Source organism: Polyodon spathula, chromosome 15 (assembly GCF_017654505.1).
Source record: "Polyodon spathula isolate WHYD16114869_AA chromosome 15, ASM1765450v1, whole genome shotgun sequence".
Classification (NCBI taxonomy): domain Eukaryota; kingdom Metazoa; phylum Chordata; class Actinopteri; order Acipenseriformes; family Polyodontidae; genus Polyodon; species Polyodon spathula.
In genome coordinates, this window is record NC_054548.1 from 38,268,124 (window position 1) to 38,283,415 (window position 15,292).

Below are 15,292 nucleotides of genomic sequence, written 5' to 3' on the forward strand. Positions count from 1 at the left end.
TTTTTTTAGTAGTCCCCAATTGATTTTATCCAGTTTTTTCTCCCAGTTTGAAATGTCCAATTGTGTTTTTAGGCTCTGCTCACTGCTACCACCCCTGTGCTGACTTGGGAGCAGTGAAGACAAACGACCGCTGTCCTCCGAAGCGTGTGCCAGCAGCTGACTGCTTCTTTTCACTCTGCAAACCCGCCACGCAGCCAACCCAGAGCTATAGCATTGGACGACAACAGCTCTGGGCAGCTTACAGGCAAGCCCGCAGGCACCCGGCCAGTCTACAGGGGTTGCTGGTGCGTGGTGAGCCAAGTGGCGCTCAGCCAATTATGCGCCACCTCCTGGGAGCTGCCGTCCATGGTCAGCCGAACCTAGGCTATAGGGTGCATCCTGCACTCCATGCAAAGCATCTTTACCGGATGTGTGTGTTGTGTTTTAGTGGCCATGTTAAAACTCGATAATATGCTGAATTAAAATTCTTTCTGGTAAAACACACTGGGCAGGATTTAAAAAAAAACAAAAAAACTGTGTTATTGTATCGAACTTGCAGTATAGTAACGACAGCTTTAGTAGCAAGCGATTTTCAAACTAAATGTGTTAATAAAATTAATCCGTTAATGCTTTGAAATTGAGTCGATGAGGTAGTTAATTCAAGCATTTCTCGTTAAAAAGGTTAATTGCTGCATGTCATGCACATGTCATCGACTAGATAAGAGCAACTCGTTATTAAAATACATGTTAACGAGATCAAGACTAATGAATGGAATCAGAATTCGCTGTTACGGAAACTACTAGAATACAGGGAGACAGCTTTCCCATCTGCGAGCAGCAGCCAAATGTAAATATGTAATAATGGGAATATCTATTTTGTGTATAATTTGTAAACTTCATTTAAAATGATGCATTTTGTCACCCAGAATGTACATTCATTTAGAACACTACACATATAAAAATCTGACTTATGATTATCTGGCATGTGGGTATAAATCAAATGGCACGGATTTAAAAATAAAAAAAAATAATTATTCCCACTAGTTATTTCCCCTCATTCAGGGAGATATTTTGCCACAGCTTTATATCCAACTCTTTTAATGTGCATTTTGCAATCTTATTTTGGTTAAAAAGAAACAAATGCCCTTTTTCCTTTTTGTTTTTGGATGGGGTGGCGGGTGTGCTTGACTTGTCAGCTCATGAAGTCTAGGCTATGTAGACTTGGTTGGAATTTACTTTTGTATGTACTTTAGTATGCATTATTATAGGCTATAAATACATACGTTTGAAGTGCCATTGTGTTTGTAGTTGTTAGTTATTATACTTGTATACCATGTATGTAACACTTCATTATATATTTATTAAGCTTTTGAAATTACGATAGAACTCCCTACCCAACAATTAATTTATAATTAATTGTTTGGTAAATTCCTCTAATCATGCATTTTCTCTCGCACTCGCCTCCATAATAAATAAGAGCAACATGATTAGAAGTAGTCACCGAACATTTAGAGTATTATTTGAACATTTTCTATACATACAAACGTGTGAGGGTAAAGTGTGGGGGGAGTCTGACAGCATTAGAAATACGTTTAGACAAAATCCATGTCAATGATGTTTTACCTTACAGCCTGACAGAGTTCTCCAGGAGGAATATTCTGGTACAAGATTAAGCGCTTCTTCCTCCTGGATACAACTCACTACGCATATCCAGTTTGGGGGTCGCATTCAGGACCATAACCAGAGCTGACATTCTACCGAGGTCAAACTCAGGTTCCAAGCTATAGCTGGCAGCATTTATATGACTGCTTGGTATTTACTATTCAACCTCCAAATCTGTGTTACACGGCAAACTACCAGGATTTTTACATCAGCATCAGCATTTATGATGCAACTAAACAACCAAGGGCACAACCTTGGTGTCCTCATAGCTAGTTATGGCTATGGTCGCATTGAACCCACACCACTTGATTTGTCAAGTCACCGAAACCTAATTTTTAGTAACCTGTTCTTCATTCTTGTGTGGATTAGACACAGATGTCAAAAGCCAAGGACCCATTGTAAATCTGCAGTTACCTAAGGATACTTTATTGTAAAATCTATTATGCTGTTTTCTATACCAAAGTTTCATTATTTACTCTTAGTTTTTTATTTGTGTAGTTCAAATAAAATTTACAGTAGAAAAGGCTTAAATATTTTCATAACTATAAATACTGCATAATCTGTGTCATCTGCAAGAAATTAACCCTGGTCCTGTACACTCTCTCTCTGTATTGTCTGTGTCAAGCCGCAGTAAATTAATTAGAACCATCCTTTTCCAAGTGCAAATTCACTCCTGATAACTTGTGATAAGTAACACAGACTTCCTTTTAAATTCCCACACAAACAAAAGAAATAGTCGTAAGAAGCACTGCTCGTTAAGATATTAACATGATTCTGTAAATCAACATAACTTTGTAAACCACATTAGATTATTTAATAACAAAATAGGCATAACGACTGATTGACGACCTTTTGAAAATCATGCCCATTGTGCAATATGAAGTTGCTGTTAAAATGGATAATTTCACTCTGTGGGTAGTTGTATTTTATTCAAAAGCTAAGAATAACTGTATTTTTTCTATCTACAGATGACAGGTTTATTCCTGGTGAAATGTAAGAGTTATTGAGAAGAAAATTACACTAGCTTTTTCCCCACTGCCTTGTTAAAGCATCCCAACCCTGACCTGTCTGTGAAACCATCGTGCTGGTATGAAATTAGGAGTTAACTTAATGCACCGGGAACAATTGCCAAAGGCGACTGAGCTTAGACTAACAAACTCACTTAGCTTATGACTGTAGCCTGTTTTTAAAAAAGGAATGGCCATTAAAAAATGTTCCATTTAAATAAAATAGAAAGACATACAAACATTGTGCCTATTCTGTTTGACAGGACAAACAGGGGCATTCAAGTACAACATTTCTTACAAAACTGAGACAGTGAAAGGTATAGAATGGGTTGACATTTCAGCAAGTGGGCCTTCAGAAATCTTAAATGTTCCTATCTCTGCTTGGCCATATTTCCCCATCGCAAATGAGAACTTTAATGTTACCCAGACGTGGTTCATTCTGCCTCCTGATAAGCAGTTTCTCAAATATGAATACAGATTAATCCTCTTTAATAAGCATTAACTGAGAGGAGATAATCAGCAAATAAAAATTCCATCAAATCTTCCGCCTGCCTCTGGATGATTCTGTCAAATGATTTACTCTGTTTTGCTTGACAGTTTTAGGAGCGGTGCGTGAAATTTTGTGCTTATCATAATTTTTCCCCTTCTCACTTTGCTTCTTTCCTATTTATGATGTTTCTATTTCACACACAGTGACACATTAACTCTTTCAATACTGGAGACGAACATCTTTTTACCAATCATAAATCACTCCACCCAGTGCAATAAGACAGGTCTCAGTTGTGTGTGACAGGACAAGGCTTTTATATGTGGGCTTCACTTGAAGTATACTTTCTTTCTTTCTTGCTTTCTTTCTTTCTTTGCCAAAATAACTTCTGAATATTTTGAAATGATCACTGAAATAGCAAATCAATGACTCGCCAAAGCAAAACAATTGTGTGGTGGTTTTGTGATGTGCTCTAATGTATACTGTGGTCTAAATTGAGACTTTCTAACTCAAGCCAGGCCTCATTGAAGCAGCTCATTATGCCGTCTAGTCCCTACATTTCCTATAGCGTGTTCTATTTTTTAATAGAATCTTCACATTTTAACTTAAGGTTAAGCTTATTCCTAATCATGCTGAAGCAGTAGAATGTACAGTGTAGTGGAGAATTAACAAATAATACGTTTGGAGACAGTCATAACACAAATTGTTCTTATTTAGTCTGTGAACTTAATTCTGTTCTGCATCTATGGGTTGTCTTGTAATGGTGAATAAACAATTCCTGCAATGTTTTCTTTAAAAAATACCCAACACATACATGCAATAAAGAACAATGATGGAGAATAAAGGGGCAAGACCTTTTGGGTTCAAGCATGTAGTTACACACAACAAATGGTTACATTACATGACTGTTAGTGCCTCACATGGTATGCAAGTGAGTTACAGTGGAAGACAGACAAATGGACAATACCTGCAGGGGTGAAGGTGAAGGACTGAACTGTAAAACAAAGAAGACAGAGAAGTCATGAGTTAAAAGGCCCTGGTAAGGTAGCTCTACATTTACAGCTGATTGCAGTGAATTGGTTTTTAGCAAGAAAACAGGCAGTGAGACATCAGAGATTAAAGAATGATGCATAGTGTGATAGATATGAACAGTATACATTTACTAATTTGTAAATACAGAGCTATAAGATGACCGGATATTATATATATGTAACAAAGTGCCCGCCCCTGTGTATATTATCTGTTATGTGTTGCGTGTGGTGTGTTTAAATGTTGGTGTATAGACATTGGTACACGGGATATAAACGGGTCTGTGTAACACGAGTGTTTAAAAATGTATATGTGTATTTAGGCACGAGGATTGCACAGCACTTCACGTGCAAGTAAAATGTAGTAATATGTGAGCACGGGGAATTGCACTTTATTAATTCACGTGCTGGGATTCAAGTGAATAATTAATTGGTAATTGAATCCCAGCACAATAGTATATATAGATGCACGTTGTCACATACTGGCGGTTGGGTGTTCGGTGAGCGGAGAACGGGATTGGAGACGGAGGAAATAAGCAGCAGTAGTAGTAGTAATGATAAGAGGAGAAAGTATCCGCTCACCGTGTTTGTCAGTGTCTGTGCGTGCACCGTTTTGTTAAGTTTAGTCTGTTTTCGTTTGTCTATTTATTTTGGGCGTAGAGTGCCGTGTCCTGTGTTTTTCGTGTTTGTGTAAACCTTTTATTTTGTATTAAACCGGCGCCAACAGGCGTCTTCATCACTTCATTTCATCCGTCCTGTGTTTTGTGTATTGCATTACTTTCCTGGTTCTGACGCCGCCCACTTCGGCCGTCTCTGTGACAATATACTAACATAACCATTCCCTCCTTATCAGTTACTTTTCATGTCGCTTAAAGTGGCTTCTAGTTTTAATGTCTTTTTGTTGTTAGAATAGTTTCTTTATGTCAGACTAAGGGGGGAAGGGTTATATGTTTAATGAAACAGTAAAGGTTAAGTGGTAAAGGCTTTGCTACAGCTAGTGAAACACGACTGTTCACGTGTCTACATCTTGAAACAAAGAGTGCGTGCATGTGCATGTGTGGCGTGGCTAGTCAAGGATGGGTTTGATTGGGAAACACAAGGGTCCATTTTTAATCTTTCCTTTTGCTCCTCCCAATGGTTTTCAATTCTAAACACTTTTCACACAAGCACTTTTGTTAAACGCTTTTAAATGCTTTGTATTTGGTTCTCTTCTTGTTTTCGTGACCAAGGTCCAACATTTATTCTCAATACATATTAGGTCACCTTATGGCAAAGGGTTGGTAAATTAAACAACATCTCAGAGTATCCTTGAGATTTTTAAGTACATGCAAGAAGAAACATTCCCATTTTGGATGTAAAGAGGAATGACACACATCACATTAAATGGTCATAAACATGTTAGCCATCAGATGCTGAGAAGTAATGCTAATACTAAAGAGAACAGCAGAAACCCTATGTTTTACTGTGTTTTTTTTTATTGTGTTACTCTATTTAATCTATTTCTGTAACATATATTTTTCTCCAATTTAAGTAGAATGACTAACCACTAAGTCAGTAAAGTAGCAATGAGTTATTAAAACTGCAGCAAAATATTTATTTTAAATTTACCAATATTACAAGACTCATTCCTCGGCTTTTGAGAAAATGGAATGCCACTATTTTGCTTACCTGCATAGTTGCTGAGACCCTTTCTTTTCTTTCTGCGCCAGTACAGCCAGATACTGAAGCCCATTAGAATGACCCAGCAAGCTCCTCCAATGCCTGCAATGAAAGCAGGTTGCTTGACAACATCTGTGATCTGCTCAGTGATGCTGTTGTTGCTCCCAGCTCCACTCATAATGACATCTTTGAAATTCCCTGCAGAAAAGACAAATCGTGGCAAAATCTTATGTCAGGTCACAATGGATGATATTTCATCACATGGTCACTCAATAATATCTTGTTATTTGAAGTTGTTAGGCACTAGGCAAAAATGATAAGGTGCTGGAGGCGTATACTGACCCTTGGCCAGAATATGACAGGTTCCAATACTGCCTTGAGTTAACCTAAATAACACCATCTATCAACACTTTAGTATGGTGTGAAGGCCACATTGTGACGCATTCGTAAGAGATGTTCAATGGCCTTTGACATCTCTTTAAAGTCTCAGGTTACTGATTTTGATACACTCGCCAAAGTTGTCCTTGATGGTTTAAAAAAGTTATCTTACCACCAACCAACACTAATATTGTGTATTTAGAATGCTGTTCAAAGAAAGTGTTCATCTTTGAGTACACCTGCCACTGCTTCCATTCTCTTCACGGTAGAATTTGTTGAGGTACTTAAAACAAGTTTACAGTTTAAGTATTCAGTAAAACACCTTATAATTAAATGTTATAACTGTGTTAGATTATTGATCAAATGGTGCAGATGGAATATCTGAGATGTGGCTTGATTACACTGAAGACTTTTTATAACAGTGCTGTCACTTTGTCTAATTAAAACACAAAGCAAGGGATGTGTCTTACCTGCAACGCTCCACTGTCCCCAATGGCAGAAAAAATAAATAATGAAATATAATGGCTTCCTCCCATTGGAGAGTAATAAAGAACAAAACTAATTTGCTGGACAGGAATTAATTAGACACATCAGTTCTGATTGTATCCATTACTGTGAAACTTTGCAGCTGTTCCATAGATTAATACTCAGGCAGCCCTTTTAACCAAGATCAGGCCATGCGCTTAGTGATGTAATGGCTTTATTAATAAGAGTCTTATGGCTAAAGATTTTTATGTTCATGAATGTTTTTTTTAAAAATTGAGGATGTTTGTTCATTACATAAGGCATACAAACTGAGCATTTATTGAATTTGCTGAACACTTTTCAATAGATAATAGACTGAATAGTTAGCCTCCTTCCATACTTCTTACCTTACTTCCTTATCATATTGTTGCTGTACCTGCATCACTGCAGTATCTATTCCAAACATATGTTGTTGCTATACTCTATCTGGGATGTTGGTATCTGTTAATGCTCTTGTTAGGGTTTCTTTAGGCTATTACAATGGTTACCTCTCAGTATTGTAATGTGTATAGTACATGGTGAGGATATTAAAGTGGATTATTGATATGGCCAAATCCCCTAATGACTTCCACAAATTTAGAAATAATGTATAGCTTTACTGATGTTTTAACTCAGAATAAACCATTGGATGAACACAGATATATCTGACACTCAATTATAAACTTTTGTCATTATTTAAAACATTATTAAATACAACGTTTTTCTAAGTGTTTGGAATGAGTGGAGGGAGTAGACATTTACAATATCATTCAACATTTGCAGCATAATGACCGATTTGCTGTATATAAAATGTTTTTACAAGTTGAGAGATACACCATTTAGCAAATACTTTGTCATTTTTCTACTAACCAATAATAATTGGATGAGGCTCGCTCTTGACTCCCACTCCAGCACTGGTGCTTGCTGCCACAGCAACACGATACTGGATCCCAGAGTAGAGCCCGCCAATAACCACAGAGCGAATAGCTGCATCCACTGTCTTGTTGACGTCAAATCGAGTTTCGTTGGCAAGACACCAAATCTAAAAGGAAGGAAAATAGCCCCAAATATATAAATACAGTAGAAATATCCAAATGCCATGATTTTTCGAAAGTATCTGGAAGACATACTGTAGAAAACACAAACAGAGGGCACTACATATAATTAATGGCGTTTTCTTTATTGGCATGTTTATATCTAAATCTATTCAGATCATATGTTGTTAGCATAAACACTAAAAAAAAAAAAAAAAAAAAATCTGAAAATGTTAAATTCCTTAAATGGGAAACATACCAGATGTATTAATGAAAATAAAATGACTGTACAATACTGCATATAAAATAGAATATTTAATTTACAAATAGAAATAAAACCAGCATATTTTTATAAATTATTTTATTTTGTGTATTGTTATATATGTGTGTGAGAAAAAATAAGGAAGGTACTTTTCCCATGCTCTTTGATTACAGTACCTTGTACTCCTGGATGATTCCATTCTGGTGGTCAGGAGGGGGAGGGTCCCAGGAGATGCTGATGCTTGTGCTGTTGTGGTTCCCTACCGTCAGGACAGTGACAGACTGAGGAGGGGCACTCGGGGCTGCACCAGGTAGATGAAGCAAATGGAATGAAGACATTAATCCAGTTGCTGGAGCGTTCATTTTGCTTAAATAGCAAAAATGCAAGCAGTGAATAGGCAAAATACACACTCCCCACAGGCCTGAATATGCATGAGCCATGCAACACTGACAACTTTGAAAAATGCCTTTATGAAGAGACACACAACAAGGAAATAAATGAAGCAGGTAAGAATATGCAGAACCAATAAACAACAGCACTTTATGTTTGTAAAATTAAAAAAAGATGCCCAGGATAAATTAATAAATATATTTTATACAATGTCTGCTTTGAAATTTTGATCACATTTTTTTATTTATATGAAATGGTGTTTCCACTTCTGTTCATAAGACAAACATCCAAATGAAGACAATGAAGAAGAGCATCAAAACCACTGGACTTAGTTTCTTTTGTATTAATATATTTTACCGTTATGAATATCGACTTGATCTACCTGGTACCATTGGTCTAAGAAATCTCTCAGCTTTATTAACAGATTTGTGTTCACTGTCTTAAGTGGGGTTAGTCAAAGGCCAAAAGCCAATTTAAGCAAAATGACACAGAAAGGTCAATAGTTATTAAAGACCAGCTTCTAAATGAGGCTGGGCTACTGAATAAGACAGAATATAGGTTTCATGTGTACCTTGAAAGTGTGCATTTTATACATCTTTACAGACAGTGCTTTTAGGTTGCAAAAGAAACATTTTTAAACCATTTTCTCATTTCCCTTGCTGCTGGCTCGCAAGAAAACCTCAAGAAACACTATGCTTGATAATTGACAGGTCAATTGTTCCAACTTATAGCTTCTTCCTATAGATGTGCAAGAGTCCAAATCACTGCTTATCTGTTCAGGATGCAACCAAAAAGAACTCAATTTGTTTCCTTCACAAGGCCAAGGAAGTGGAAGACAAATGGCCTCCAAACTGTGACAAATGCCTACTTTTAAAAAGTATATTTCTAGCTAAGGAATTTTTGGGGGCTTCACACCATCTGTATCTTTGTCGCCCGCAGCCCTACACACATTATGCATGGTGCGTACTATGGGTTTGCAAATTTTTGGCTTCATAAGTGTGGACTCACATATAATCTTGTGTGATTGGTTGAATCAAAAAGAACATTTTCAACATAGGATTGTATTGTTTATCTAGTGGTAGTAATGAGCAAACTGAAGCAGTTAAGTTTGGTTGACGCCTTTGCACATTTATATAAGTTGTATTTATGTTTTAACGTTATCAGTGTCTTATATTAAAATCAATAATACATTTCAAAATCATTAACACGATTGCCAAGTTGTGTATTCTTCTTCTTCTTCTTCTTCTTGATTTCAAACAAAAAATACAATTCTATTTATTTATTTTTACTTTAAAACTAAATAAAAAACCTGCTGTGTAATTTTATGTACCAACAGAATTTTTTTTTTTTTTTTTTTTTGTAACAGTTTTTAAACAATTCACTGTTCAAGTCGTTCTTTTGAACCTTGACATAGTCTTTTGTTTCACTGAGGCAAAATATGTTTGCTGGGCTTCACTAAGCAACTGCCTCAGGAGAACACATTTTACAGAATCGGCATCCTTGTAATCATAACAAGAAATGAATCCTCACATCTGTAGGACTGCTGTCTTGGCATGTACTTCCTCACTGCCACTGTAATCATCACAGTTACTGTTGTCCAATTTGGTGCTAAATGACAATAATATACTGTATTTCAGAGATACAATTCATCAGGGAGCTGCAGATAATTGAAGTTGCAGATGAATCTGGTGCGAATAAATAAAGTTCTACTAAAATATATATATATAGCTTATTTAGCACCCTCCAGATATTTTTTATGTGCTTTTTCCTGCTTCTTTTTTCTTAAAATCTATTTGTGAAATTCCTATATTTCCCACTGCTGAAAATGTAAGGGTATCCCTTGAGGAACACATAATGAAGGACATACCATGCTTAACAATATCTGTCTGGATTACTCTACTTAAAACCTAATTGCATTAATGGACTACAGGAATTTTAATCATGCCAGGCTTCTCTGTACAGTAATTCCTAATAAATCTACAACTCCCCTGGTTCTTGTCTACAGTTTCTGCTGCAGGCCATGCTAACACCTAATGAGCCTAATGTTCTAAATTAAATAGTGGAATCAGTAGAGCCAGACCAGGGAAAAAAAAAACAAACTTCATAATACAGAAATCCACAGCTCTGGAAACACTTGACATCTTCTTATTTGTTTGATTATGTGTATGTTTTAGGAAATATATCTGGAATATGAAAAATGCATCTCAAATATACAACAACCATCATATACAATTTATATGAATGCATTTGGGCCCAATTTTGTACTGTATATGTATGCACTGCAATATATACAAGACTGGATTCCACATAGAGACGCCTTGTCTCTATGTCCTAGTTAGAGAAACACAGGGATTACATGTAAGTATTCAGATTCTAACATGATGTTGTTGTATAATGGTCTGTCATTTGTAGAATTTTTGTACAAAGATATAATTCTGGGCAGCAATGTTTTCATAAGCTACTGGTATTGAATATAACTAGATATTTATTTTGTAAATATCTTAAATATTGAGAAAGACGTGTTGAAATGTTTGTAGTTTTATTGTTATGTTTCATTATGTAGGCGTACAAGCACTAACAACTAACCTAAATCTGCAAAACTAGAGAATATTTTTCTTAAAACCAAAATATCTATATTGTACAGCTGGTTGGTGACAGTATTATTTGTTTTTAGTGTCGTAGACCACAGATATGGCTAAGCTTATATTTATCTACCAAAACTTTATGAATCTGTAGGTAATGGGAGCTCAAACCCCCACTGGAAAGATGCACATAGGGAAGTAGCCTTTAAAAAGTTTTGTACAGCGTTGTGAGGAAATACATGGTCCTGTCAGGTTCCAGGGACATTAACCATCCTCCTCCTTTAATAGATTGCCGCTTGTGCTAGTGGCATTCTTAGTAAATCTACATTTTCCATGTTTTTTTGTATATATAATAATAAAATGGGGTGTTATGTGCACTCAGTATGAGAGCAGTAGTCTATCTGCCTCACAAATAGATGCACTTTATGGAATGTAATGAGGCAAATCAGAATGCAATAAAATGTGCCACACAGGAAAATAAATCATTTGAGTCTGACAGCAAGGTGGACGGAATGTCATAAACTCTGCCACTAGGCAAGCTGCCTGTTACCTGTTACTACTGGGATTGCCAGCAATGCTGGATTGTCAAAGCTGGTGGTTTGTTTGTGTTGCACTGGTTCAAGAGACTGTAATGCATGTTTAAGTGCTGGAAATACTGGTTCAAGAAAATACAGGTAGTCAAATTAGAGTCCTGTAACATTTTAAAGTAAATACTATAACACATCCCACTAGTTGGAAAATAGAAAGGTTGTAATCTCCAGACTCCATGTGAATCTGGAGATTGCATGTGAATTTTGTAACACAGATTATGGCAATGTTGCATTATACCAATACAGTGCCTACCATACCTAATGTTTTTTTTTTTTTTTGTGCAAAGACTTGGCATAATTAAAGGTTCTTACCCTATATATATATATAGTCATATATGTCAACATTTGCATCTCTGCTAGTTTATGTATACCACCTGGTATAGGTTGATTTTTTTATAGTGCGTCCTGAGTACCTCTTTTTATGTATCTTGTTTTTGTGTTGTAAAATGCAATGTGTAGTTTGTATCTTTCACCCCCATACACACTGATGCATTGGAGCTTTCTTGCTAACAGAACCTACCTTCCTCAGTTGTACGAGCGGACTTGGACTCACTGTCCATCCCCTGGAATTCATTGAAGTATGGCCGAACCTTGATCTCGTATACAATGCCTTTCTTGAGGTTGGACAGCACAGTGCTCCTCTCAGTTGGTACTTTCACATCAGTACCCTGCCAGCTGGAAGGAGAGGACAGGCCGGAAGTCTGCCGGTACATCACTCGATAGCCTTGGATAAACTGAGATTGCCGGTCCACCTGTGAACAGCAAGCAAGATGCAGTACACTTTAGATGAGGGATTCTCTGTTAATAAGAATGTAATGTGTTGGAAAGTATGTTAACAAAAAATAATAGACAGTTAATGAAAAGGTACAATGTTTAAAACATGGAAAGGCATTTTATAGCTTGCATATCAGACCCCTAAACTGTTATCTCTTGTTTATAAGTATCAAAGTATTTCAGTTACTAGTTCATAAGAGATGCTTAATAAGTGTGTGTGTGTTTACAGTGTAATTGAGAAATACTACACTTTTGTCTGATCAGCTGTGCTACTATACTGTACACTAATGTTATAGTTTATGGTTCTCAATACGCTGATGTGATTATATGATTTGTTCAGTTAACATTAAAGCACAGGTGAACTGCTTAAGAATTGATTACTCACATGTTTTAGATCAAAGCAGTCATTTCAGGGCATATTTGGGCAAATACGTTTATTACCCCTTTCTGTGTTTTTGTACTTTCTTACAGTACAACTTAAAACTTTACAAAGCAGACTTCAAAAACAGATTTTTGCAAATTGTGATTATTTTTTATATCATGAATAAAACAAAGCAATATGGCAAAATGGTTGCATAGTACAGTACAAATATGAATGTTTATTTATGTTTTATTTGTATTATTTTTTGTGTATTTATCCAGTAAAAAATATATGGATGTAATTTTAGTAATTCTTTATTAATAAGAATGCAATTGCATCGAAATTAATAAAATCTATCTAAAGTAAATGCTAATTAATGATGCATTCCACTCTAAATTCATTCAAGCCTTGTGTTAACATGAATTTGTCATGTACAGCCCAGTGATAAAACTATGTCCTTAAACAACTATGATTATAGAAATAATTGTTGAATGTAATGCAGTATTAAATTGATGTTAACTTAATTAAATGAGAAATTCAAACAAAGTGGATGAAACCACATGTCCTTATTTGTATTTGTTATTAACATAACTCAGAAATGTATAAATCAGCTCTAAACTGTTTAAGGACATACTTTTATAACATGCTGGAAGTTTACTTTTTCAAGGCAGTTATTGGAATTAAATGTCACAAAAGAAAGATGAATGCTGGTCAGCAGAATTGTTTTGATGTCAGAAAATGTCATATCAATGTCCATGTCAAGATAAAAGCAACATGCCATGCAATGAGTAAATGTTAAGTGTCTGTTTTCTAAACTTAGCTCCATTCACTTAAGGCAAACTTTAATTTATGTACCAAAGGCTGGCTATAACTCACAGTAATAAACTGAAAGAAGTGAGCTGTGTTTTTAAGGATGACATTAAGCAGCTTCTTTTTCCTTGAAGAGGGGTCTGTAAATCAGGAAAATTGTTTCTATTCGTGTTAGACTATCATTAATTGAGTGTTTTAGGGAATGAAAATAGTCATGAACATGCCTGTTTACAGAAAAGGAAATGATGATTAAACACCAGTGTATTTCCTGCTAATAAAAACATAAGCACTCTTGAGTGCTTCAACATGAGAAATAAATTATTCTTATATTATAAGGTTTCATTTTCAATCTGTACTGTATGTCTTTCACTCTGCTTGAACTGAACTGAATGCATTCTATCACTGAAGGCAGATAACCTATGACAGCATGCCTCAGCTAGGTGTATTGTATGCTACTTAACATAAAAAAAAAAACATGTAGACTTATAAAAAAGCTAAATGTCCATTATGCCTATTTTTCAACTTTAACTTAAAATAGTGTAATATCGGCTACCAAAGCTATAGGGTAGTGTAACTTACCGTCCAAGTAACTTGAATGGTTGTTGGTGTAAGAACAACAGGGTTGTGCAGTCGTATAATCACCTCCCCCAGCTCTCTCTGCACATGCCTGTGATCCACTCCCTGTGCTGGTGGACTGATATCTGCATACATGATACAAGTTAACAGTTAAGACAGGTAAAAATACACACACACCAGGGTGTTACTAGGGCACTGAACGGGGTTGTCAACAATTAATCAGCATACCCATTGGGTTAGTGTTGGATTAGAGATGGTCAACCAATATATGTGTTGAATATAATGTGCAAAATGTCCAAAACTGGGTTTGGAGTATTATTAACTAGTGTAATATTGTGGGCTGTAGTGGGTCATTAATGTTGAAAACTATTAGTAAGGATTGAGTGCCAAGCAGAAAATTCAAACCAAGCCACTGACACATTCTGTACACACTGTCACTATAAGAACAGCGATACACATTGTAAGTACTTGCATCAATGGATAAGTGGTTCTTGATTTATGTAAAACTGTGACATAAGTATGTGTGTCTTATATACCTCATGATGGAATAATAATACAATGCTAATGTATACAGTAATTTAGAAACAAATTTGATACAAGGAACTTCATCTTTTTGTAACAATCCAACTAGAACCATTTTTGATGGGAGTATCGTTGGTTATACCTTGATCTTGAAATCAAGTTTGTGAAAATGATAGCCCACTGACTATATTAAGTAGTTATTGCCAACTGAAATATGACAGATAAATTATGAAAGTTAACTGCTGCAACAGTATGTGAAGGTAAATCCTGAGTGTATTTAAATATCCACACAGCAGGAACCTGTAATACTGAGAAACATCCTACGTTGTTATTTTTAGCTTACTATTATTATTTTTTTTTCATTTTGCATACACATATCATATGTACAATGTAGGATATATATATATATATATATATATATATATATATATATATATATATATATATATATATATATATAGTGGCACAGATGGGCGAGAGAGAAAATATAGTCCAGGAGGGGTTCCGAAAGACTACATTTCCCAGAATGCCACAAGGGAGCCAGGATGGGATTCACTGGGCTCCAAATGATAGTGGATATCACCTGCCTGCAATTAGCAATTAACAGGCAGGTATTTAATCAGCAAAATTGTTTGTTCTGGGCAGTTTCCAGTGTGTGTGAAGCCAGGCTGTCACGAAGAAGAAACA

The 15,292-nt window shown here is 35.8% G+C and overlaps 1 protein-coding gene across 10 annotated transcripts in view; it reads right to left on the reverse strand.

Moving 5' to 3' along the window:
• Window positions 1-15,292, reverse strand: part of LOC121327869 (roundabout homolog 2-like) — a 265,965-nt gene that overhangs the window by 45,676 nt on the left and 204,997 nt on the right. For 6 of the 10 annotated variants that reach the window (XM_041272163.1, XM_041272161.1, XM_041272162.1 and 3 more), the window contains 5 exons: window positions 14,087-14,208; window positions 12,083-12,314; window positions 8,177-8,301; window positions 7,575-7,746; window positions 5,832-6,020 (listed from right to left, as the gene is read on the reverse strand). In XM_041272163.1, coding sequence (XP_041128097.1) covers window positions 5,832-6,020; window positions 7,575-7,746; window positions 8,177-8,301; window positions 12,083-12,314; window positions 14,087-14,208 — 840 coding nt within the window. Of the gene's footprint in view, window positions 1-4,102; window positions 4,130-5,831; window positions 6,021-7,574; window positions 7,747-8,176; window positions 8,302-12,082; window positions 12,315-14,086; window positions 14,209-15,292 lie in introns of all 10 variants that reach the window. The other 4 variants (XM_041272155.1, XM_041272157.1, XM_041272159.1 and 1 more) reach the window with 1 other exon arrangement.